We start from the raw sequence: 26,974 nt of genomic DNA, 5'->3' as shown, positions 1-26,974 counted from the left end.
AGAGGATGTTACGTTTATGAGCATTAAGAAATAGATGTAAAGAGGATGTTACGTTTATGAGCATTAAGAAATAGATGTAAAGAGGATGTTACATTTATGAGCATTAAGAAATAGATGTAAAGAGGATGTTACATTTATGAGCATTAAGAAATAGATGTAAAGAGGATGTTACGTTTATGAGCATTAAGAAATAGATGTAAAGAGGATGTTACGTTTATGAGCATTAAGAAATAGATGAAATAGATGCAAAGAGGATGTTACGTTTATGAGCATTAAGAAATAGATGTAAAGAGGATGTTACGTTTATGAGCATTAAGAAATAGATATAAAGAGGATGTTACGTTTATGAGCATTAAGAAATAGATGTAAAGAGGATGTTACGTTTATGAGCATTAAGAAATAGATGTAAAGAGGATGTTACATTTATGAGCATTAAGAAATAGATATAAAGAGGATGTTACGTTTATGAGCATTAAGAAATAGATGTAAAGAGGATGTTACGTTTATGAGCATTAAGAGATAGATATAAAGAGGATGTTACGTTTATGAGCATTAAGAAATAGATGTAAAGAGGATGTTAAGTTTATGAGCATTAAGAAATAGATGTAAAGAGGATGTTACGTTTATGAGCATTAAGAAATAGATGTAAAGAGGATGTTACATTTATGAGCATTAAGAAATAGATGTTAAGAGGATGTTACGTTTATGAGCATTAAGAAATAGATGTAAAGAGGATGTTACGTTTATGAGCATTAAGAAAAAAAAGATGTAAAGAGGATCCGACGTTTATGAGCATTAAGAAATAGATGTAAAGAGGATGTTACATTTATGAGCATTAAGAAATAGATGTAAAGAGGATGTTACGTTTATGAGCATTAAGAAATAGATGTAAAGAGAATGTTACGTTTATGAGCATTAAGAAATAGATGTAAAGAGGATGTAACGTTTATGAGCATTAAGAAATAGATGTAAAGAGGATGTTACGTTTATGAGCATTAAGAAATAGATGTAAAGAGGATGTTACGTTTATGAGCATTAAGAAATAGATGTAAAGAGGATGTTACGTTTATGAGCATTAAGAAATAGATGTAAAGAGGATGTTACGTTTATGAGCATTAAGAAATAGATGTAAAGAGGATGTTACGTTTATGAGCATTAAGAAATAGATGTAAAGAGGATGTTACGTTTATGAGCATTAAGAAATAGATATAAAGAGGATGTTACGTTTATGAGCATTAAGAAATAGATGTAAAGAGGATGTTACGTTTATGAACATTAAGAAATAGATGTAAAGAGGATGTTACGTTTATGAGCATTAAGAAATAGATGTAAAGAGGATGTTACGTTTATGAGCATTAAGAAATAGATATAAAGAGGATGTTACGTTTATGAGCATTAAGAAATAGATGTAAAGAGGATGTTACGTTTATGAACATTAAGAAATAGATGTAAAGAGGATGTTACGTTTATGAACATTAAGAAATAGATGTAAAGAGGATGTTACGTTTATGAACATTAAGAAATAGATGTAAAGAGGATGTTACGTTTATGAGCATTAAGAAATAGATGTAAAGAGGATGTTACGTTTATGAGCATTAAGAAATAGATGTAGATGTAAAGAGGATGTTACGTTTATGAGCATTAAGAAATAGATGTAAAGAGGATGTTATTGTTATACGTTTATGAACATTAAGAAATGGGTGCTTATGAACATGGTTTTCAACATTGTTAACAATTGCTAGAATGTCAATAAATGAAAGTTCTGTAATTTGTTTAAATTCTTAATACTAAATTCTTTTGGACATGTTGGATGTCATCAAATTGTAAATCTCTAGTCAAATTTTCGATGTATTAACAACTTACTAGCTATGTATCAAAGACGTTAACTTCATGTACAAAACATTAACGCTCTTATCTTGTAAACATTGTATACCCATAGCTACTTTAATGAACAATAAATGTTCTGTAATTATTGTTCTTTATCCTTCATTTCTATTAGACTCTCAGTGTATTAGCAAGTAGATGTATATGTATAACAGATGTTATTTGTTTGTAAACACTTTTTTTCATAAACATAGGATACCCAAAGCTACTTATTATGCTAACAATGAACGTTCATTGACTGTTAGGCTAAGTAAACGTTACGGGATAATATGTATTCAATTTCTCAATGAAGGTTCCTGCTTAAATCGTGTTCAAGAATCAACTAAGATTTATTTGGCCCACCTTTTGCCAGTAATTTGGCTGTCATGAATTATCCAGTGTATTTTTACTACGTGCCCGGCCTTATCACTTGGTACACAATAGCTCACCAATCTGAAAGCCTGTTTTAATCACATGGTCAGAATTAAATAGTCAAAATGATTAGACAAATAGGCTACACTGTCTATACACTGTACAGTCTCATTGCAAGATCATGGGCTAAATAGTCCTTGTCATTTGAGGCACGTAAAAACATACTCATTATGACCAATGCGAATTATAGAAACAGTTCAAACAATAAAATAACTACACCTTTATCTTGACACTTCCTCATTTGCTCGTCCTATTCCTTTTTAAAGGAATTTTTATTGCTTCTCATATCGAAACCGCTGGAGCAACACAACTCAAAATTTGGTGTAAACATTGTATAGTCCCGGTAAACATAGGTCGATAGTGCAAACAAGTGGGTGTCCCTTCGGAGCAAGATGAGTAGCCATGATTGTTTATTATAATTAAATTAAAAGATATGCAATTGATCAATGTTCAGAATATCACAAAATGATGCATCTTGATCTGGTCAAAAAGTTTAGCTCCCGAAACTAATCCGCGTGCGGACCGTGGTAAGGAGGCATTCGTGCAAGCTGAAAATAAGGGTGGCGCTGTTCAGGTCCCCGTAGCTTAAAGGTAAAGCCAAGAATTTTCTGCTTTACAAATGCTAAATTCCGCTTTTCTCCGCTTTGTAATTTTAGCACATTTCGGACATAATAAACTTTCACAAGAATCTTGTGACGATCATTGCGATTTGCAAAGTTGGGATGGGTGATTGGGTATCATGGCTGCAATGGGAGGTAGGACAGGCGTTGTACGGTAAATCTGTGACGGATTTTACTTTATTTTGATGAATTTTGAAGACCCATTTCATTTTTTTTTTTCTTTTTTCTAGGTCATTTTTGCTTATATTTTTTATTTTTTTCTCAGAAATGCGTTTTCCGCTTTACCTCCGAATTCCGCGATTTTCGCGGAATTTCCGCAACGCGGAAAATTCTTGGCTTTACTTAAAGGTTGCTGTTCAAATTGAAAAAATAAGGGTCATTTTTGATCAAATGGAAAAATAAGGGGTCTTCGGGGGACAGAGCATTGAGCAAGTTCGTAAACAGGTAACAGCGACGCTGAAAAAGGGTCTTGACAGCCCTACATACGGGTCATCTTCAAAGTGGGAGTCCCCCGGTCTTTAGGTTCTTTGCAGTTTTAATTGAGACAAACGGTAAGCGGAGAACAGTAAACCTATGGGATTGTTGATCAAGTTTCTCAAAAATAATTCAACAACCGCGGCAAAAGCGGCCCAAATCATTTAGTCAAGAACCATAGGCGTAGATCCGGGGAGATGGGGGGATTTCAGTCCCCCCAATATTTGCCAGGGGATGGTCCATACCATACAATCACCCCCCAATGTTGACGCCTGATAATGGGTTTCTGACCGAATTAACCTCGTATTTGCCAATTTTATACTATACTTCAAGAATTTTTTCCAACTCCATCCCCCCCACCAATGTCAAAAAGAAATCTACGCCACTGTCAAGAACAGAAATCCCATAGAAAAAAAAATGGTTTGTGTGGAGTGTGGCCCGGACTGTGAAGGGAGTGGAACCGTATGGCTGCTGTGGCCGGCCCAGGGGGACCACTGGTCATTGACCAGGGGGTATAATCATGCGTGAGCGTGGCTAAAGATTCAAGTAAAAAGGGTCTTTTTTCATGATCAGGCACTTGATTAAAAACAAGGAAATTTAAGAAAAGGGCCTTGTACAATAAATCACAGTGTTTTGGGGCTTTTGAGACTAATGTAGCATGGAATAAAGGATAAAAGTTACGAACTTTTGAATTTGTGTTTTCCCAGTTGTTATGAAGGGTTTTAGAGTCAAAATATGACTGATTTACTTGCTTCTAATGGGGGCAAAAAATAATGTCAATACTTATTTGGTATAAAATTGTGCTTGTCATACTTGTTTAGGGATGCATTTTCAGAACTCGTAAATACTTGTTTATGGTGCTATAAGTATTGGAGACATCGTGGTCACGCATGATACCCCTTGTCAATGACCGGTGGCCCCGGGGTGGCCGGAGACTAGTCCAGGACCATGTGGTCCTGGACCATGGTCCTGGAGCACATTATCGGGCCAAAATCGCACAAAAGGGAGCACACCACTAAATCAATGCGCCATTTGTGCAACCCTACTAAGTGAGTAAGTTCCGGTAAAATACGGAAAGTTTTTGCGGTATAATATGGGCTGCTGTTTGGACTAATTATCAGACAGAGTAGCGAATTATAGCTTAAATAAAAATAAGTATAAAGCCTATGCTCGAATTTGAGTCATCAAAAAAGTCGCATTTTTATAATTATCGAAAAAAATAGGTCCGCGAATGAAAAAATGGCAGAAACAGGTTTGCACTCTTGAGAACATGTCAAAAACAGTGAGGGCGCTGTTCAGTGGCTCCTACCGGGAAAACGAGACGGAGACTACCCATACATTGAAACATATGTTAAACTTTCATCGATTTGCAATCGACTGGTTATCATTAAATTTCTCTGAAAGCGCCGAAAAGGCCTAAAAACGAGAAAAGAAGACCGATGTTTTCACACGTATTTCAATGGGGCGATTATTTAGTGGTGTGCGCCCAAAAGCTGCCGCGCCCGTCCACAAGCTTTCTATAGCAGTAGCAGGGCATACGAGCTGCTAGCTTTATTTTCATCTGGATATTTGATTGAAATTGACTTTGAAAATGGGCAAACTTCAGGTTTTTGAAGTGATTTTTGATGGCGGCGTGGATCTGTTTCGAGCAGGGGAGTGGGTGCAAGGTCATGTAAGAATCGTGTTATCTCAACCCAAGTCTGACATTCGAGGTAAGTGAGCCATCATAGTCCATACACGCTGCCAGCAATGGCCAGTCCTATAATATAGGCATATGATATACTATAGTACCGGCGTAGGTATCCCAGGCAAACTAGACTCGCTTGCCAGTCCTATATACGCCGTACCTATGTATATTGAGGACTGGCTTACGCCATTTTGGGTGTCAATGGGAAATACACACTTAACGATTTGCGCCGGTTAGAAACTTGAAAAAAAATCTTTAAAATTTCATCAATGTATATAATTAAAAGTGGTACCAACCGTATTGTGCTTGCTAATTTAAGACTCGGTTGAAACAAAATTAAGGATCGGAAGCATTTTAGTGTCCAAACATTTGCCAAAAAGGCAAAATTATCGTCAAAGTTCTGCGAAATCGGCACCCTTGCGAAGGGTTCAGAATTGAATCGGGAGCGAAAATATCCGATCTTTGCGATCAAAAACACAAAATTACAACTTTAAACATACTATTGGCAAAAGACATTATTCCCAAACAATACAGAATAGAAAATTTGACATCATTTTCTCAAAATATAGAAAAAATTTGCTCACTAGACATCGAAAAAGTACGCAATCCAATTCCCGTTCAAACGCGTGGGAAACTGAAAGTGCGATAATCGTGACTAAGGCAAACCTTAGTTAACACATTTGCTAGTCAGCGAAATTCGCGAGACGGGGCCCAAACACAATGCATATTTACATAGAAATTTGAATTTTTTTTTCGAGAATAGGCGGTGAAGGAAACCTACATAAATATGTTTTCTATACTTCACTTGACCCAATATATGATTTTTATGGTGATAATCAAGTCGCACATGGAATTTTAGAGGATTTTGATAGCAGTTCCATTAAAAAAGCTGCTATCGCCATGAGACTAAGATCTAGAAACACCCCTAAATGCCGTTTTGGGGAATTTTGCTAGCAGAATCTTTTTGATGAAAGTCAATCTTTGATAGGCATGTTCACAAAATTTTCAAGTAGGATATTTCACATGGAAATTATTTTGTTTAAAAAGGTGATTATTTAACTTAAAAAATGAGGGGTCAACCATGTCTGTAGGTCAAAAATTAGCGAAGTTATGGGCAAATGTCTGTTTTTAAAAAAGGCGATTTTATTTTATGAAATCTAACTTTCACTGCATGCTGACTTCTGTGTCAAGGTTAAAGTACCGTACCAGCACTTTTTAGACTACGTCTCCAAGTTTCTGGTGTCCAAATTTCAAATTTTTGTATTTACCTATGGAGATTACACAGTTAAGCCATTGACTGTGAGCTACTGTGGACACAACTTTTTGGATTGAATGTCGCCCTCTATAATAAGCAATGTGGACATGTCTATCTTTGACAAGAGGTAACTTTGTTACGGAAAGTGCTATGACAAAAATGTTTTCAGTTTTGGCTTTCTTTACTCAATGGCTTTAATTTGATATGTAAAATGATGCAGTTTGATGGCAAATTTGAATTCACCTAGCATACCTATATCATATAGGCTATATGCCTATCCGTAGTGAGAGACTAAAGTTGGTTTCTTTAAACTTCCGTGGTCGTGCCTGTGCGTATCGCGTACACGAGCGTAAACACAAAAGCAATAAACAATCGACCTTGTCACTTCTACGCGATCGCAATTCACCAGCGCGTACCGGACCACGGAAGTTTAAAAAAAACAACTTTAGTGCCGTACTATTACGCTGACTTTCGTATTCGGCGAGGAGGACAATTTCGACCTCCTGGTTTGTTTACAAACAGAGAGGTAGACAAAAGACCGTTCCGCTTCAGAGTATCAGAAAGATGGTCCACAATAGCGTGATTCACGTAACATGAATAGGGATTAAAAAGCTGTCACGTAGAACCATGTGCTTCTATTGTCCAATTTGCCATCAAGATTTCATATGGAAACAGTTCAGACCCAGAACAGGATCATGTCAGAAATTAATATTTTGTTCTGGGTCTGAATTATTCGGACTAGTGAGAGACCTGCGCTCAGTCATTATCATATATTGGGTATTATGGTTTATTGCTCATTTATATGAATGCCTAACCCTTTACAATGGATTAGCGTATAGACCAAAACAGGACATCCCCAAAAAAAATTTCACGAAGGCCTAAACCATGAAACATGTATGAGTTGTCAATAAATACTTGTTCTTATAATATAACGACTCGGTCTCGGTCGGGGCCACGTCACATCAATTCATGCATTGGCGTTATAACAACTTATCGCATATTTTTATTTGCAGTAGCCCGAGGTACTCGCACCTCGGTCACTACGATTTCCACTGGCCTTCTCCGTATGAAGGTCTGAGGCTCCTGAGCCTATCTGGCCAGGGTACACAGTATCGAATTTTATTAACAAAATAGGTATGCCAGGCAAGTTAACACATTTGCTAGTCAGCAAAATTCGTCTAGACAGGGGAGTCGGGGACCAAACACAATACATATTTACATAGAAATTTCAATTTTTTTCAAGAACAGGTCGGTCAAGGAAACCTACATAAATATGGTTTCTATACTTCACTTGACCCAAATACATGTATATGATTTTTTATGGTGATGAGACACTCACACATAATTTTAGAGGGATTTTGATAGCAGTTCCATTAAAAAAAGCTGCTATCATCATGAGACTAAGATCTAGAAACACCCCCGTAATGCTGTTTTGGGGAATTTTGCTAGCAGAATCTTTTTGATGAAAGTCGATCTTTGAAAAGATGTAACTTTGCTACGGAAAGTGCTATGACAAAAAGGTTTTCAGTTTTGGCTTTCTTTACTCAAGGTATTTGGAGGGCACGGTGGCTCAGTGGTTACGGCCTTGGACTCATAATCCGAGAGCTTGCTCGACGTGCGTGGGTTCGATTCCCCATCCCACCATGTTGCGCCCTTGGGTAAGGCGCTTTGCCTCGCTTGCCTCACCCCACCCAGGTGCAATGGGAAGCTGTTATGGGTAGTCACAGTCGTTGTACTGATGGACCCTGCGCCACTTGTAGGCTGCAAACGTGGTTCCGACATATTCTAATGACGGCGGAATAAATGTAAAGCGCCCTGAGGCTGTTTACGGCATAAAGCGCTACCGTATATAAATATCTACATTTTTTTTAATTTTTAAAATGATGCAGTTTGATGGCAAATTTAAATTTTACCTGGCATATCTACAAAATATCACTTCTTACCATTCCTCACATGAAGATAAGACTTAAACAAACCATTTGGTGCATGGGTGAAAATTTTGGGTACATTTGAAGACCGTAGCGATCGTCACCATAACAAAAATTAATGTCTCATAGAGATATCCAATGGCCATGGTGGCGACAAAATTTATTTTTTTTGCTGTGAAATGCAGTGAAGAAAAGAGATGCAGGAAGTATTCATTCATAGTGTTATTTTTAAGGATTATATCAATATCACAAAACTGAACACGTGAGTATTTATATCATGAATGCAGGGTGAAGCTTTTGAAACTGCGACATGAAGCCTCTGTGTGCCCCGCTTTTTGCAATACTACGGAAGTCATGGCCCTATGGCGAGGAAGGAACCAATAGGGCCACGATGTGTCGGGCTGTTTGCAGAGAGTCGAACCTGGCACAATAGTGTGATAGCTTGTGATACACTCCAGAGTTCAGTGAATGCGAATGTTGTTTTCACTCCAGTGCTATTGTCAAGCCGGTTCGGCCCGCGGATGTCCGACCGACAGAATTTGACGAAACGTGACAATAAAAAATGGTTTTTAACCCGCTCCCAGCTATAGGACCCGGTCCAAATCCCAACCAGCCAGCTCGGTTTGACAGCCTGTACCTCTGTCAGCTCAGGTGCAAAACCACTTACGGCCTCAGAAAGAAATTTGCGTGCGCCAGATTTGAGGAATTTGCATACACAGGGAACTAAAAAAAATGCAAGTTGCGCTTTAACCTAAAAAATGTGAGACTGTGTAAACGCATCATTCACAACGGACACGGTAACCGTCCCCGGTTGTCACCTTCAATGTGTTAAGCATGCATGAATGAAAACCTCAAAACACAAACAAATTTTGAAATACACAATGCAGAGGAAGATTTTACTGATCAATGGAAAACAAATAACATAGAATTTAATTAGACTTGACACGCCCAGATTTTACCAGGCAAATAAATTTTGCATGCTTTAGACCTGCTATATCCAGTTAATTTTGCCAGGCAAAATTTTTTTCCAAGTCTAAACTCCCCCAACAAATTTGCCAACTCGACACCTCGAGTAATTTCAGTCACTGAAGAAATGAATGAAAACGATTTTTTAAAACTGAGAATATAATTTTCTCATTCTCTGCAAAGGCCAGGCATTGTTCCAAACAGCTATAACGTCATCAGCAATCTCGGAACAACAGCTCAACAAAACAAAATTTAAAACTGAGAATACAATTTTCTCATTCTCGTCTACAAAGGGAATATTTCATTGACAATCCTGATGAACTTATTTGTGGATCTACAAAGGGCAGCCTTTTAAACTGCTGCCAGTTTGGCAGAACAACAATCTCAGAACAAAAACAGCTCAAGAAAAAAATCACAAGTTCATCAACAAAACCATTCATTGTCTGGCCAAAATCCTGTCCAAACAAAATCCAGGCCACAAATCTTGCTAACATCATCAAACACTAGAAGCTTTAATATCAAATAAAAAATATAAAAAAAAACTACGTCAGTCCATCTCAAATCACCTAGTTTTCACAAAAGGTTGGCTGGTCACCCTCTCAGATTTTTTTTGGCCTATTGAAAATTGGATCAGACTCCCCCCTTTTTGCTCACACACGTCGCGACATTAATTTTCTTCCAAGTTTAGACATCCATATCTTCCCCTAGGGGTAAGCTACAGGGCTACAAATTGGAATCTAGGGTTTCTTTGACCCAAATAACCAGATTCTGGACTAAAAAAATGTATCTCACCCACATTTGCTGATATAGACATCTACAAATGCATGTTCGTGCTGACGCACATGACAAATTCCCATTTTTGACCCCCTCCTCTTCATACTACAATGTAGATGTCAGACATCTATTTTGCCTTAAGTACGCAATACAGGTTCAGGTGTGTCCCCTATAGCAGGGTAGACCATTCATTGGCTTAATAAAAATTTCACAGGGGCTCAAAGATGACTCCTCAGCCTGTTCGTGACCCCATTTGACCTTGTGGGAAATAATCCACCATAACCAAACTCACACATATTTACAATCACTTGCATGATGTTCCTCTGTACCAGAAATCTTAGTGGTGTCAAGCCATCTTCATGGTTAAATGACTGTTTGGAGATCGCATTGAAATACACAGTAATTGACATTAATGTTCTAATACCCAGAATGCAAAGTTCATCAATTTACTGTGTATTTCAATGAGTGATTTCAAACACTATTTTAACCATGAAGATGGCTTGACACCACTAAGATTTCAGCTGAACCACTCGCAGGCTATGTTAGCACATCTATGATAATCACAAAGGTACCAAAATCTGAATTTTGATGATTTTTACGATCGTCCAGATGAGCAAATCACTGAATGGGCCAATAGTGTATCAAAATGAAAGTTCTGGGCATTTTCAATATCCTGAGAAACATGCATATGGGGCAAAAATTTCACCACTTTAGAAGCTGTGGGATCTCCTTACCATACCATTCCTCTTGTGTGTCAGCTTGTCTCAACACCGCTAGGTCATGGACACTGCCTTAAGAATGACTCTCCGTCACTGGGCTGCATGTAGTACCAGTACATGTATGTATACCAGCCAGAATATTAACTTTAGAATTTAATTTGTTAAAATATAATGTCAGTATTTTCATTTGTTTTAGGTATTCAAATCAAATACAAAGGCAAAGGCAAGACCCATTGGACAGAGACAGAGACTCATGGATCAGGGGATGATCGGCGTACAGAGACCGTTCATTACTATATGAAGGAAAAATACTTTGAAGAAAAAATGCTTATCCTGGGAAGAGGTAAATAAATAATACTGGATTCCAGCAAACACAAAACTGTTATAAATGTGTTTTGGTTTTGGTCAAAACGTATTAATAACATATAAATGTGGGGTTATATATAGATTATGAAAACACTATTCAAATGTTTTGTATGACAAAATAAAATACATATTGTAAAATATTTGTTGGCAAACATTTGTGCAAAATATTTTGTCAACACCTAATAACATTATGTTAGAACGTTTTGCGCATAGTTTCCAAAAATGTTTTCTGAATGTTATTAAAATGTTTTTCAATGTATACCCTTTAACCAGACATTTAAACATTTTCTGTAAAATGTTTTGCGTTTGCTGGGTTATGATCAATATGAATGATTACCGTATCATTTATATCAGCCTTCCGAGAGGTACAAATAAATGTGTACATTTTGCTGATCGACTTTACACTTGCACTGAGTCACACAAATCAATCCAATTTATTTTGTTACCAAGTCAGTCTCATCAAAATAATAATAATAATATTGAATGGTTTACTTAATATTATGTGATAAATGAATATATTGCACTTGATACAACAATATGCATTTTTGCAATATTTTTCTATCTCCTGCAATATTCTTTTATCATTCAGTAGACATGAATAACAATGTAATAACCAAATAATATAATTTTGTATTGTTGAGCTTTCCTATGAACCCATGAGTTAAGTTAGCACATGAAGTGTACATACCAGAGAACAAATTGTTAATTAAGTGTTAAAAGTCATGGATTCTATTCAAAGAGATTATCCGTATTCAAATGACAATAATCACTCAGCCAGGACCACAAATTGCATAATTTAAAAACAAAAAAATAATAAATCATTTCATCAAATTTGTTCCTTTTCAACCATCTTGTCATTGCATATATGAGTATATGAAATTTCTATGTAAAAATGCATTTTTTCTGCATCAAATTTCCTAAATGGCTGTATTTATGGTGAAGGAAATGTTGGACACAAAAGTATCACACATTTTATGTGTAACTTATCAGTCTACGTTTCACACTTTAAATCAACTTAAGGGGCTTGACAGTTTTTTAGTTATACCCAAATTTATGAAGGGGGACGTACATTTTTGGAACCGTGTATGTATGAATAATATAGATAATGACATGATGATTTTGTTTTGTACATATGTAGATAAGAGTGAAAAAGGTGAATAATATAGATAATGACATGATGATTTTGTTTTGTACATATGTAGATAAGAGCGAAAAAGGTGAAAAGGTTCATTTGGATGCAGGAGAGCACAACTTTCCATTTAGGTTCCAGATTCCCGCAACTCCTTTGCCTCATGCATTTGAAGGCAGGTACGGCCGTATTCGTTACAAGGTGCGCGCTAAGATTGATCGACCGTGGAAATTTGATCACACAGTAGAGAAGTTGTTCAATATAGTTGGAGTGCCTGTTGATCTAAACACAAGACCTGAAGCACCAGTAAGTACTTCTGTTATATGTTACATGTACATGTATGCACCTTGGCGAGTCAGTGTGCATGTCATGTATGCTGCATAGATGTGGGCACAAAACAGCTGCTTTAATGCATTGACATCACTGACTCACCAAGATGAAAGTAGTATAGGATAAAGATAGGGCTCAACTGATGTCTTTTTTCAACTGGTAGCTAGCCGATATCCGATCCAATGCGATCTGATATTTTGTTGAGAGTTTGTACAATAATATTGAAATCACCAATCAATAAGGGCTCATATTGAAATACCCTACCACTTTTTCACACAGAAAGAAGGCAGGATTCCCCTCGCTAAGCGGGCGCCTCAGGAAAGCTCGGTCATAAAACAGATGGATTATATGCATCAGTGATACACCCTGCCCAGGATTTTAACAAAAGAAGGCTAGCACAGGAAAGCTGCAAGATGGCACACACCTTGAGCCCTAACATTACTTGATTTGATTTGATTTGATTTGAGTTTATTTATGCATATCATTTACAGAGTCACATTATAAAAACATAGAATATAAAAAAGACAATAAAATTACATTTAAAATTACAATATACAATACAATTGCAGATATGCATAGGATAGCAGCTTTGGAAATAAGCCTAAAAGGGCTTATTTCCAAAGGGAATCCTTAACGCTTTTAAACATTGCACTCATTAACATCAAAAATATCAAAAAAATAAATATGATAACATCAAAAATCTAAAATTATTATTGCACCAATTTTAAATCATAAAGCCAAATATGTGTACATCCATATCAAAACGATGCACCCACCGGCCCCCACATGTGTTCCACTTCACAAAACAGCCAGGAATGAACACCAGACCCACCCCAAAGCGGAGGCCACACCAAACCATCCCCAGTCACACAATTTAGGAATACAAAGGACATTCCCCAACTATGCGACTCCGGGACAGCCCAAAGCGACCCCAACCCGGAGACGAGTCCTGCACCCATTGCCATAATGTGAAATGAGACACATGCAGCAGCCGACAAGCGCACCGCCCCGATATGGATGCACACATATTGCAGATGTGTATGAAAAGGCAAGTCCACCATGATTAACTGGGGTTCAATGCCAGACCCCCACCAACCCGCACAACAAGAACACCCAAAGAGCACACCAACACCCCCCCCTCCCCAGGTACATAGGGGAATTGCCTTTCCAGAATTTCACATCTACAAAGTAATATTTTGCAAAAGATACTCTTTAACAGCCTTCTTAAAGTTGACCCTATCAGTTATCTCCTTGATTGACTTAGGGAGATCAGCCCAATCATGAATGCTAGCTTGATAAAAGGAACCTGAGTTTGAGCTGTTGTTTTTGTGTGTATAAAAATTATGCTGACTGGACCTAGTATTGTGGTTATGAACCTGGGATATTATGATGTCAGAAGCCATCTGCTCTCCAGACAAAACATTGTCAATTTGAAGGCCTAAATATTGCACTGATTTGGTGGCGGTTATGTTTTCAGAATCTTGCATCCTATACCTGTCCGATTAATTCACCACTTGGACAGTACATGTATAATTTGCATATTCATGAAGGCTATTTATAAATATAATAATGACAAAGTTGGATGGATTTTTTCATGATACATGAATTATCAATCTTTGAAAACTCTAGCTCGACAGCTTAGAAATTAAATTGAAAACTTGTTTATATCTTGAACATGTATATTGAATCTGACTATTAATTTTCTTACACTTATAGATGCCATCAGCATCTCAAGATGAGAAGACTATTTGTTGTTTATGCTGTGCAAGTGGACCAATTAAAGCTTCTGCTCAGACGGACAAGAGTGGTTACGTACCAGGGGAGACTATCTGGGTGTCAGGATTTATAGAAAATAACAGCAGTCGTGAAATATGTGACATCACAGCAAAATTTTACCAGGTGAGTGAAAGATTATTTAGTAAAAGGAATTGCCCCATTTTTGTTCTTACCTTGGTTGAATAACCATGACACACATTCCCTCATTTTGAGTTTTGTGCTGGTATTTCAATCCATCTTAATATATGCGAGCCAAAATGTGCATTTGAAGGTTGCATATAACCTGTGTGTTGATCATAGGCCATACACACAGTCTATGGAATAATAAATGGGTTAGCCCATCTTTAAACTCTTATATCGTCAGCCTGCTACGCTAATTGCCTAAGTCATTTTTTGTAATTTTGAGAAGAAAGAACAAAATGTGGTTCAAGCATGCATCAGTTACGTAATCAACCTAATTATTTCGGATTATTCTTTTTCATTTGTATCATTATCATTTGTTCTAGTACAAAGATTGGTGAATAAATGTTTAAATGCATGCTTAAACCATATTTTGTACTTTGTTCTCAAAAATACAAAAATACAAAAAATGATTTAGACAATTAGCGTAGCAGGCTGACAATATTTAATTAGCAGGGCCAAAGAAGATGTACATGTCTTTGTCATAATGATAATAATAATATTTACGGTATTTTATATATATGAACTCAATGAGTTTTTTCTATAAATTCTCCATTTGTCTACGGGCAGTGGGAATGATGTAATATTTACATGTATGTTATTTATTGATCTGACCACCCAGCTTTGACATTGGCCATTTTGTCTTGAAAGTTTTTAAAAAACCTTCTACTTGGAATAATAACAAGTTTGTCTCTCTTCAATGTTCATGATTTACCATTTAACACAGAGGTTCCGAATGTGCATCCTATTTCATGAAACAGATAGATTTGAGCCAGGTATACCAACTTGATGGGAAAAAGACAAAGAAAGACATGAACTAATGTAGTATGCAAACCATGGAGGTGTATGCTAACACTGCACTAGCAAAAATCCAAAATCACAGGGATAAGTAGACAAAAGTCATGAAAATGAGACTATTACTCACAACCCAGCACTGTGTCACATATCCCAGCTTATGTCTGGGTAGGCTTGGAGCCCCAAGTTTTTAAAGCTTGCACCCGTCACCAGGCAATAGAGTACCGAAGTGATGACGTCACAGAAAACTTTTTTTGCATTTCAGCGTTTTGAATACCATATATCGGTGGAGCATGGTGAAAAACATCCACAGGCCAAATTTGGTGGGAATCGGATCATGAGGGCCCGAGAAATGGCAGCATGAATACCTAATTAGCCCCATTGAAATCAGTGTAAATTGGCCTGGTTCCAAACAGTTATTTGGATGGATTTAATTTAAGGCTATTGTTTTTGGCCCACTCAGTAAAATCATTCAAATCATCTTGAAGACAGCCTTTAACATTACGATGACGGTTCTCACCAACATATTTCCAGTATTGTGATTTGGCATCTGTGGCAGCATCATTAATAACAATTTGGAATCAATAGGACCCAGTTTTGTGCCTTGAGGACCCCCCTTTGACCACAACATAGTCAGATAAAGAATCATTGAATTTCACACACTGCTACCTGCTGTGCAAAAAATCACAAATCCATGGCACAATAGTTCTTCTCACACCAATTTCCATCATATTCTCAATTAAGGTTAGCGAGAGTTTTTCATGCGCTTGATTTCAGAGGGCGTAAGTTCATAACAGAAACAGCCATGCAGAAAATGAACAAGCGTGTACCCCGGGAGGGATAGGCCTATACTTACGATAGAATATCGATCGACGGTCAAGACATGAAACTTGGCTTAGCTCGTGCCCGGAGCTCGTGAGTCGAGTAGGCGGGGGGTTATGAGGCGACATGCGGGTCGGATGCGGGGGGAGGTACAAGCCATTTTCGGCAATTTTCATAAGGATTTTATAAATTTTAAAATTGATTGGGGCACCGTCAAGCTACGCCCTGGAAAATGTGTTGATTTTGAATTTATAGCCTTGATGAAATAAATCAATGCTGCTATTCCCCTGATTACAATGTAATAGGGTACAACAATAACATCAACAACAATATCAAAAAGCAATTATTTGCAAATCGAATTTGGGAAGAATATTCAAAAAGACAGACTTAGCAGGCCTACAAATTTCTGAATTATATAAAGTGAAAAACAATCAATCACGATTCACTGCAGTCAGCGAATCAATCAAATAATACAAAAAAGAAAGGAGCAAGAAAGAATAAAGAAATAGTGAAAAGAGAAAGAAAAGAGAGAGAGAAAGAAAAGAACGAAAAAGAAAGTAAGAAAGAAAAAGAAAAAGAAAGAAAGAAAAGAAAGAAAGAAAAGAAAAAAAAATGAAAAAAAAAAAAGAGAAAGAAAAGAGGAAAGAAAGGAAGTAAAAATGAGAAAAGAGAGAAAAAAGGAAAGAAAATTCAGCCACATGGGGACTCGAACCCACAAAAATTGTTCATAACAGATTCCCAGTCCAGCGCTCTATCCACTGGACCATACATCAGCTTACGCAACTTCTTATTCTCGAGGCGGGTATGTAACTATAATTTGATCTAATTGCTTGATTACAATCGCGTCCGCACAATGGCTCTTAGAATAAACACGCATGTCGGCGCTGAAATTTTGAACGAACTGATGGAGGAAAAACCTCGTTTTTTGCAATACTAGCTTCAATTTGGAGTGAAAATCAAATGGGATAGCAATTGGCAGAATGTTGAGAAATAATGTAGGTATTCAGATGTCTAAATTAACGCCCGTTATCAAGATATCGATAATTTCACAAAACAGTTTTTCTCAGACAAGATTCTCGAAAATGTTCCCCAAAAGCGGGCTTTTTAAATTTGATCGATACTGTATTTGGTTCTTCCCCATGGCAACATTATTTCTTTAATCGATTTGTAGTACAATACAAAAAAGAAGAAAACAATCACTCGGCGTGGTTTTATACGAAGCGAACATTTGAAAAAAACTGCATGGAACGTGTTTTTGATCTTGTGAACATGGTGCGTTAAAATGATTTAAGCGAAGGATTTTCAAAGCGGATTCTAAAATTTTTATAAACACACAAAAATAATGTAAAGATACATCCATGCACCAACATTTGACTCACTGCGATATTTGATTGCTGAGAAAACGCGGTTTTAGAGAACAACTTTATACGTCTTTTATACGTTTTTTATACGTTTCTTCGTGTAACCTTAACAAGGTGTGATTGATAAGATCAAATGCTTTTGAGAAATCTGTCAGAACCACTGTGCCAACGTTGTGATTTTGTCCGCATCCTGGTGGAGAAAATGCATGAGATTAACTAAATAATGGCTGGTAGAAACTCCAGAAACATTGCCAAACTGTTTGATGTCAATAAAATCTAAATGTCTTCCAAAATCCATTTGCAGCAATTTTGGAGAAAATTGAAGTGAGGACACAGGCCTGAGTTTTTCAACATTTGGAAGGCTGATCTTTGGAACTGGCACAATTATTGCTTTTTTTCCATTGGGTGGGCACAATTCCCTCCTTGTAGGAGGAATTTAAGATATCTGTAAGTGTAATTCACGCACTAATTGAGGATTAAACCCATCAGGCCACCAGCTTTAGCCTGGATTCACTTTTTCTAATAAAGTTCAGAGTAAACATGATAACATCCCATGGGTAGGGATGCGGGACTCGATTTTTTGCAGGTAAATAAGCAGGAAGCTTAGACAGGAAAAGAGGCTCAATTGGGCTGACACACTAGCGAAGATGTTGTTAATAGTGTTAGCCTTACCTGTAGAGTCATCATCTACTCCTGGGACACTCACTCTGAGCTCAGATTTGTTGTTATATGTGACAATTTTTATCTGCTGGTGCCACTTACGTGGCTCAGTTTTTTGGAGAGATCTAATTCTCTGTTCGTCTCCATTGGTGATGTAATATTGGTGACCGACTGACACACTGACTGACTTTACTTTTACATACATGTATTTTGAAAATCAGATTTGTGCAAAAGTTTTAGATGAGCATGATTATTTATGTTTACTGTCTGACTTTTTTGGCCCACACACATATGTGGGGCTTATTTTATCATCCAAATGGCTGGCTGGCTGTATGGTTGTCTGTCCAGACGGAAGCAAATTCGTTAATCCACTGTGGAATTCAAGTGCAATAACCGATCAACTTCATTATTATGTTTTCAGGGTTATTAGGAGTTAAGAAAACCTAATAATGATAATATTGGATGGCTTATTTCGCATGATACCATAACATATCGGATTAAGTCATACAAATATCAAACTCGCCGTTGGCTCGTCCAATATTTTTATGACTCATCCAATATGTTATGGTATCATGCTCAGCTATCCAATATTATATCAAACTTAGTGTGGTGTAGGATATGGTGGCCTGATGTGCTGTATAGTTTTGTATTATGTTATTTGCATGTTTATGAATAATGAGTTCATTTGCATATTTTGCCTACTTTTTCATTAATCCACTCTACAGCTTAAACACAATAACCAATCTACTTCAAACTTGGTATTGTGATAGTATATGGTAGCCTGATGTGCTGTTTAGTTTTGTGTTATATTATTTGCATATTTATGAATATTAATGAGCTTATTTGCATATTGTATATTATTTGTATTTACACACCTTTGTGAGGCCACCTTAATTACTGAAGTTTATAATTTAGTTTTACTTTCTTGCTTTACTTACTTACTTACTTACTTACTTACTTACTTACTTACTTACTTACTTAATTACTTAATTACTTATACCTACTTTCTTTTATTTACATTTATTTATTTACAGAAAGTTCATTTCCGAGCCAAACGGCATGGTCATGGATGGGAACATCATCGAGAGCAGAAAACCAATCTAGGAGAACAAAGAGGAGAGGGATGTGGTGAACACCGTACTGCATCATTTGACCGCAAACCTTTCCTTGTGCCCTCATGTCCTCCATCTGGTTTGGACGGCTGTGACATCATGAGTATTGAATATTACATAGAGGTAAATACAGACATTCCAACCTCACATTTCCGAGGACATTTTTTGTATATCTTCTGCCCACTGTCTCATCACTTTCTGCAGCTGTGATATATGTAACCATTCTTGGAACTTGCATGAAGTTCATAAGTGCTAAGAAGTGCTGCGGGATCCATGCCACAAAAATAGTCTTGTATACATGACTGCGTAGAATAACAGCTATATTAAAATGTTATAGTGACTGGTTGCTTCAAATCTTCATTTCTTTGAAGACTGATATCTAAGTGGTCATAAATAAATTATATGGTTAAGCAGCAATATTTTATAATTTAATTTGACATTATTATTGTATACAGTTTGAAGCTGATGTGAGTGGGACACCATTTGACTTAGAGCTCAAGTTACCCATCACTATTGGGACGGTTCCTCTCTACAGTGCATACTACTCTGCTGCCTTTCCTCCAGGAGAAGTCGTTACTCAACAACCAACAGGTATGTGTTCAGTAGCAACAGAAATGAATAAAAAAGAAGGGAAAGGGGGCAAGCTGGGTAGAATTTTGTTGCAGTTTGTTTTGAGAACCGGGTTATCAGTGCTGGAGGACTCGAGTCCAAGTCCGGACTCAAGGACTTGGACTCGGACTCGGAAGCTAAAGACTCTGACTCGGATCCCAAGGACTCGGGACTCAGCTCTGAGTCCTCCTCGAGTCCGGCAAAATTGGGTCTTTTTAGATCTTTTATTTTCGTTAATTTTAATCATTTACCACCTGAATTTGGTTTTGCTGTGGAACTGAATTCAGCAGTCCGACGCTTGAAAAAAATAGCCAGTTTTCAATTGATTATTGCCATCAGAACCAAAATGGGAGATAGTTAAATCGATTCATTACTTATTTTAGTCATTTTTGTATTCAAACCTTTTCATATGGACCCCCTTTTTTCGACAAAAAAACCCCACCCAAGAAGCCCTAAAGTTTGTTCGGTTTATTTAAGGTGAAAAAAAGACTCATACCGTAAACATTCGCCTAATGGCGCACCTGGGCTCCTTTGCCTTGGGGTAATTTTCATGTACAAATAGAGAGCTCCTTCCTCTGAAATCCCAACAAGAATTAAGGTTCTGTGCCCTTATTTCTGGTGGGAATTTTACAGGAGGACACTTTTAGGTGTGCCTAAAATTCCACTTACATGTATGTCATTCCATAGGAAAAACTAGCATTGCCCACTCAGCTGAATTGATACTTGGGCTGTAGTGATGTCAAGAAATGATGGAATATGGCCACCCTTTGCTATCGGGAAATTTAAAGATATTTGAATTTTGTTTCTTTATAAAGGAGAGGTTTTTTTTTTTTTTTTTGATCCAGGTATGTTTATTAATTCATGAGCAATTATAATATGCAACTTTACTATATTGGGGAAAAGCTTAGGGCTTGAATTTGATACATAAGGACTCGGACATTGAGGACTCTGACTCGGACATCGAGGACTCAACTACACCACTGCGGGTTATTTAAGAAAACGTTCGTGCAAATAATTTATCTCTATTAGATGTTGTGTATACTTATTATATACAGCGTAAAAACATGATAAGCATAAAAATATGCTAAAAATTGTGCAATATGTCTCACTTCTAGTACATTTACGAAGTGCGACTTATTTCTGGTTTAATTTCTGGGTTGAAGTGGCAGCACCCATGCATATTGTCATGATTTATTGGTTGCATATACAATGGACTCAAAAATGAAAAACCACTGTTTTGTATTATGACCATTATGTTGTTGACATGCATTATGTACACATATGTGACACGATCTGGTCCATGGGGGCCAAAGGAGGCATTTTTGAAAATTGAGTTACTATAATTATTACATTATACATAAAATAGGCTATCATTTACTGAAAACACCAAAGGTCTAGCATACTTGGTTCTAAAGTTATGAAGTTTTTTGATGCCTATTTTCTTATATATTTTATTGTTTTTTACTCCATATTTTTACCTTTATCTCAGTTTCAAATTTGCCGCCTTTGGCCCCCATGGACCAGATCATGTCACATATGTTGAAACTTCTCTGGTTGAAATAACAAATATCCTGAATTAGGAGATGTTGACAAAAGTAGTTAATTGGTATTTTAGAATGATTATTGATATAAATAATGCATGATGATGACATTGATGATGATCTTTATAATCATGATGATGATGTTGTGATGATGAATAATAAGATGATGAGCATGACAAAGATGGTAGTGATGATGATGCTAATTATGATGATGTTGACTACAGTAACAATAAATTAGAAACCATGTAGTAAAAGTAGATGATGATGTTTTCTTTTACAGCCCCACCCAGTGAACCACCACCTCCATCATATGAAGTAGCCATGGGTGGACCTCAAGAAATTCCAAGCAAGAGTGGCCATGATTACACCTTTGGAAAGATGATGTATGCGCCAAAATACCCATACTACAGCTTTCCTAATGCGGGTGATCCTGCTTATCCACCACCAGCACAGAGTATGTATCCTCCTGTTCAAGGAGACCCAGCACATCCATCGTAATAGTCTTTCTCTGTGTTTAGATGCAATGGGCTATTCCATTTAAAACCAACAGCCCCTCTGTGAAAGATGCCAGTACTGTGTTAATTAATTGCCTTTTCCACTGTTTTTGAGTGAAACCATAGAGGATCTGGAATCTTACAATTCTACAATCTTACTGAAGGCCACAAATGGGGGTATGGTGTTCAAATGGAATATCCCAATGTCACAAGGTGATGAGTCAATTGGTGCTGTCATATAGACCCATAACAAGTGTTTATTTTCCCCTGCTTGAATTAGAACATATTCATATTTCAGGATTGAACTTTTAAGAACCAAGTTTGATGGTATGTTCACTATTATTGTATATTACGCATATATTAATTGCCTGCACATAATTATATTTAATCGAAAACTTGGTTTAGGCACCATATCCAAATTAGTTAGATATACCAATATAATGTGACTGCAGCATTATATCTCTTCAATTTGTAATAGACCTCGATGCATGATTGTTGGCATGTTGAGAGAAAAAGAAAAATGAAAAAAAAAAGCAATACTTTTACTGACCAACCAACCCATCTATATAGAAACAATCTTTTTTGGCCCAAACAACTCGTGTTGCTTGATTGTGTCATTGTTATGGAGTAGCTTATTTCAATATATTATTCACTATGTATTACTTTATATTTATATAAGAGTAGATCATTTCTATATTTATTTTTTTAGATTTTTGAGTAAAAATGGTTAATGTGCAAGTTTGAAAGACTTTCCATAAAATTTAATGCTTTTGGACAAAACTGCAAGAACTAATTGAAGTTACAGGTGTTTTTCCTGTTTCCAACAAATACCAGCATTTGGACACATAGAGCAGCTTTTGTATATCTTCTTTAACTGTATTCAACCTAATTAGCTTAAAGCCATAATGTGTGATTAGCCTGACAGCAACACCTTCAATTTGTTTTTTAAAGTTCTACTTTTTGTGTGATTGTAATGCCCAAATGGTGTCCTACAATACCATGTGAAAGACTAAGCTGGAAGTGCTTTGATTACAGTAAAATTTAGAGTTTATTTCACCAATTCCCCCATAGAGCCCCACAGTTAAGTACCTAAGTGAGTCAATTCCCCCATAGAGCCCCACAGTTAAGTGGTTTTCTTTCATTTTACCTCATTATTTCAATAAACCTCTTGACAGTTGTTGCTTATATTATATAATAGTTTTTGGCAAAGAATAACACAATTTAAATTTGACAGAGATCATGCATTATGGCATAAGTAAGCCATATCTGAAGGGGGGTGCTCAATAATTTAATTACCGGTACTATATTTATAATGTTGTAGTTCAATAATGTTGTAGAAATACTGTTAATAGTGACATAGCTATTGCAACTCTATGCCTGAGATGATATTGCTGTGTTTCAACTTACATTTTTACCCTTTTTCATGCTAAAATGCATTGAAAGGGAGTGTTTAAACAGGTACAAGTTTGAAAAGTTGGCAAGAGTTGTGAATAGGGGAGGGTGATAACAATTCAATCAAATTTAAAATGTAGTAACATTTGGACTCATTTTACTAGTAGTACAATTGAAGGGATTCTTTGAAAGTGGGAGAGTTGATTAATTTAAACCAAAGTGGTTTACTATAACTTACATGTTATTTATTATCTTCCATAACTTAGCTAGCAGGGTACTTTATAGTTTTGTATACTTTGACACACTGTTGGTAGTGTAACATACATCATATATGTCTTTGTCATAATGATAATAATATTTATGGTATTCTTTCATATATATACATAAATACAAAACAAAATGATTGTTTATATGAACTCAAAACATGGTGAACAAAAACTAGTTACTTCATAGAATTGAATGCATGAGTGCTTGTATATGTGCCCATCCACCACAAACTGGTCGTAAAGTCGGCATTTTCCATTTTGAGATACAATCAAAAACAGTATATGGATTTCTATGTAAAGTATATCAGGAATTTGACCTCTGATGAACCATAACTTCACTTCCAGATGTCCGATGAAGCTGGTTGAGGTGTCATTTCAAAGCTGAAAGCGCATTCTTTCAAAATCTGCAATAAACAGAAAATTACTTAGAGCCGACTTTACTACCACTTCGTGGTGGATGGTCACATATGGTATTTGACAGATCTGCTCGATCATATGAAGTAACCTCTTTACATATTCTTTGATATTGTTGTTAATATGGCACAGTAATTGGTTTAAAAGTAGTTAAATACTGAAGTATTTAATGACCCGAACCTAATATCTATGCATTGGAGTAGAAGTGCATGTGATATGGTTTTTGCCATAATCCTATGACATTTGATCACTGCATATTGCTATATCACCAAATCATAAACAGAGGGTGATATCACCAATTGTTTTTAACAGTGCATAGCTGTATTTGCCATGGTCATGCACAGTGAATCACATAAAGCTTATCAAGCTTGGGATGGGGAAGGTTTATGGTGCAAAAATCATGATGATGGCTATTCATCATCTCATCATAGGCAGAGTTTATCCTATCTTATCTGAGCACATCATATCATATAATTCGTCGGCTGTATTCCATAGTGGCGTATAGTGATTTTTGGTCATTTTTTTGAAAATTGGCACATATGTCTTTAATGATGTTCTCTTTCATTTTTCTAAGTCTCATCAGTCATAATTAGCTAATTAATTAGTAATTAATTAATTAAATGTGGCGTATAGTTACAAAGTGAAATTTTTCGTATTCCATAGTGGCGTATCGACCATACGCCAATTTGTATACACATTTTATAATTATGAAATATCGGCAAAAATGAAAAACATCGTATGTCATAGTGGCGTGACGCGTATCGGGACCTATACGCCACTATGGAATCTGAACGACGAAAAGTAACGCCATAGGGATTACACGGCGACCGAGGTGGCGTCACGGTTAACTAAGGTTAGGGTATTGCGTTTTGTTCGTTTTCCATAGTGACGTATAGTTTTATTGTCAGTTTGCCAGCAATAGTATGTATTTATTTCTTTTGAAAAATATATAACAATAAAATCTATTTAGTTTACTACAGAAATTTCACATCATTTACAAAATATAATGAATGTCTGATTTACACAACTCGATTTTAAATTGGCATTTCTTTAAACCCGATTTTCTCGAAAAGTTGTTTATCCGCGGCGCCCCACTATACGCCACTATGGAATACGGACGACGAATTATGGTAATAATTTAAATCATATATCCTAACATATATCGTACATAATATCATTATATCATGTATAGTACATAATAGTATATCATATCTCATATCGTATCATATCATATCATATCATTACATATATCATATCTTATCAGTTTTGTGGCATCATTTGACCCATGAAATTAAAGATTGTAGGTGATATCTTCATAGGTGATATCTTCATAGGTGATATCTTCATAGGTGATATCTTCATCTTCGTTTTAATTTTTGATGTTTGTGTGTTCTGCTTGGTGACCTACTTCATCTGTTTTCATGGCCTGTGTTGGTTGGGTGGGTAGGTGTGGGGTGTTGCAGGGTGGGTTGGGTTGCGTGTGCCTGGGAGGGGCGGTAAATTCACTTGTCTGTCTAGTAGAGGTCACTCCAGTTTTCCATCTTATATGTGTACATCCATATCGGGAGAGTGTGCTTGTCAGCTGCTGCATGTGTCTCTTTTTATGTGTTGGCTGTACTGGGAGTAGATGCTGGACTCGTCCCTGGTGCAAGTCATTTCGGGTTTGGGCTTGGGGATGGGTTTGGAGTGGCCTCCGTGTGGCATGGGTCTTGTAGTGTTTGTTCCTGACTGGTATGTGTGAGAGGCGCATGTGGCGGGTGCATCCTTGTGATGTGGATGTACACATATTGTGTTTAAATAGTGCAATAGTATATTATACAAATATTTACTGCTCATGAGGGATCTGGTGGAATCTATTGGTCCCCTCGGTGAACTGGAGACCGTGAGCCTACTATTTCCCGAGACCGCCAGGTCGAGGGAAATAGTAAGCTCACGGTCTCCAGTTCACCGAGGGGACCAATAGATTCCACCAGATCCTGAATTTAGAGCAGTAAATATTTGTTTTATATCCTTCATTAATATATTCTTTGTTCATTAATTGGTTAAATAATAGAAAGGCCTTTATCATAGACATAGGCCTAGGCATAAATGTAGGCTAAGCCCTAGCATAATCAAGGCTAGGCTAGGCTTGCCGTGCTTTGTTTTGATTGAATACACGTAGGCCTACATGCACAAAGCACGCACACAATTGAGTGGCTATAAAGCTTACCGTTGTAATGTTTTAACCTCTACAATACCGCCGTGAAACGAGTAACCATGTTCTCTGTTATTTCGCCGTCAATATTAAGATATTGTTCCTGATGTAACTCAGATTATGTCATTAAACTGCCGTATTTTAGCTGCACTTCTGTGCTGCTGCTTGTGTACTTCGCAAGACAACACGACTTGCTACACATTAATACCCCAGAACCGGTAGCGATATCCCGCGTATGTGGCGAGTTGCACCGACCGCTAGGAACTGCGACGCGGCTATGAGGTCATACGCGCTCAGAGGAGTATAGCAAAAAATATATCCCGGGAAATAGCACTTTGAGTCGGCTTTTTAACTGCTTTGCAAAATAGCAAAACTATTTTTGGTCACATGATACTCGTTTAACCAATTAATGAACGAGAATATATTAATGAAGGATATAAATCTTTATATGTAATTACTCCAATGGTTTGGAGGTCATACTTCTTGGTGACAGTGTCTTGATGCTGCTGACTCGTCCAGGCTAGCCCGTTGGGTCTATTTTATTTTTGCTTCCTGTTGTATGTATTGTGTAATTTTACTTTGCTTTTTGATGTATTTTAGCAGAGTTCGTAAAATAAAAGTAAAATAAAATAGAATCATGCATAAAATTGTACTTCTTGAGGGTTTCAGTTGTAGGTTGTATATTAAAAATGAGCAAGTACTTTGTTTCTAATATTCCTCGCATCCTACCAGTTTGAAAGGTGATGAAGGTTATTGTACATAGTGTTTTTTAATTTTAGGCCAAAATTGCCATGCTAAATGTTCTCAATGTTACG

At 36.7% G+C, this 26,974-nt stretch overlaps 1 protein-coding gene across 1 annotated transcript; it reads left to right on the top strand.

The window, feature by feature from the left end:
• Positions 1 to 4,945: 4,945 nt before the first annotated feature.
• LOC140145098 (arrestin domain-containing protein 3-like) lies at positions 4,946 to 24,459 on the top strand. Its single transcript, XM_072166879.1, has 7 exons — positions 4,946 to 5,101; positions 10,915 to 11,061; positions 12,287 to 12,519; positions 14,260 to 14,442; positions 19,172 to 19,372; positions 19,705 to 19,840; positions 21,680 to 24,459. Exons 1-7 carry the CDS (start codon positions 4,981 to 4,983, stop codon positions 21,895 to 21,897), a joined length of 1,239 nt encoding a protein of 412 aa, XP_072022980.1. The 5' UTR covers positions 4,946 to 4,980; the 3' UTR covers positions 21,898 to 24,459.
• The last annotated feature ends 2,515 nt before the right edge of the window (positions 24,460 to 26,974 follow it).

Source organism: Amphiura filiformis, unplaced genomic scaffold (genome assembly GCF_039555335.1).
Source record: "Amphiura filiformis unplaced genomic scaffold, Afil_fr2py scaffold_134, whole genome shotgun sequence".
Taxonomy (NCBI): domain Eukaryota; kingdom Metazoa; phylum Echinodermata; class Ophiuroidea; order Amphilepidida; family Amphiuridae; genus Amphiura; species Amphiura filiformis.
The sequence above is the reverse complement of the archived record's forward strand: the minus strand, read 5'-3'. Positions and strand labels throughout refer to the sequence as shown.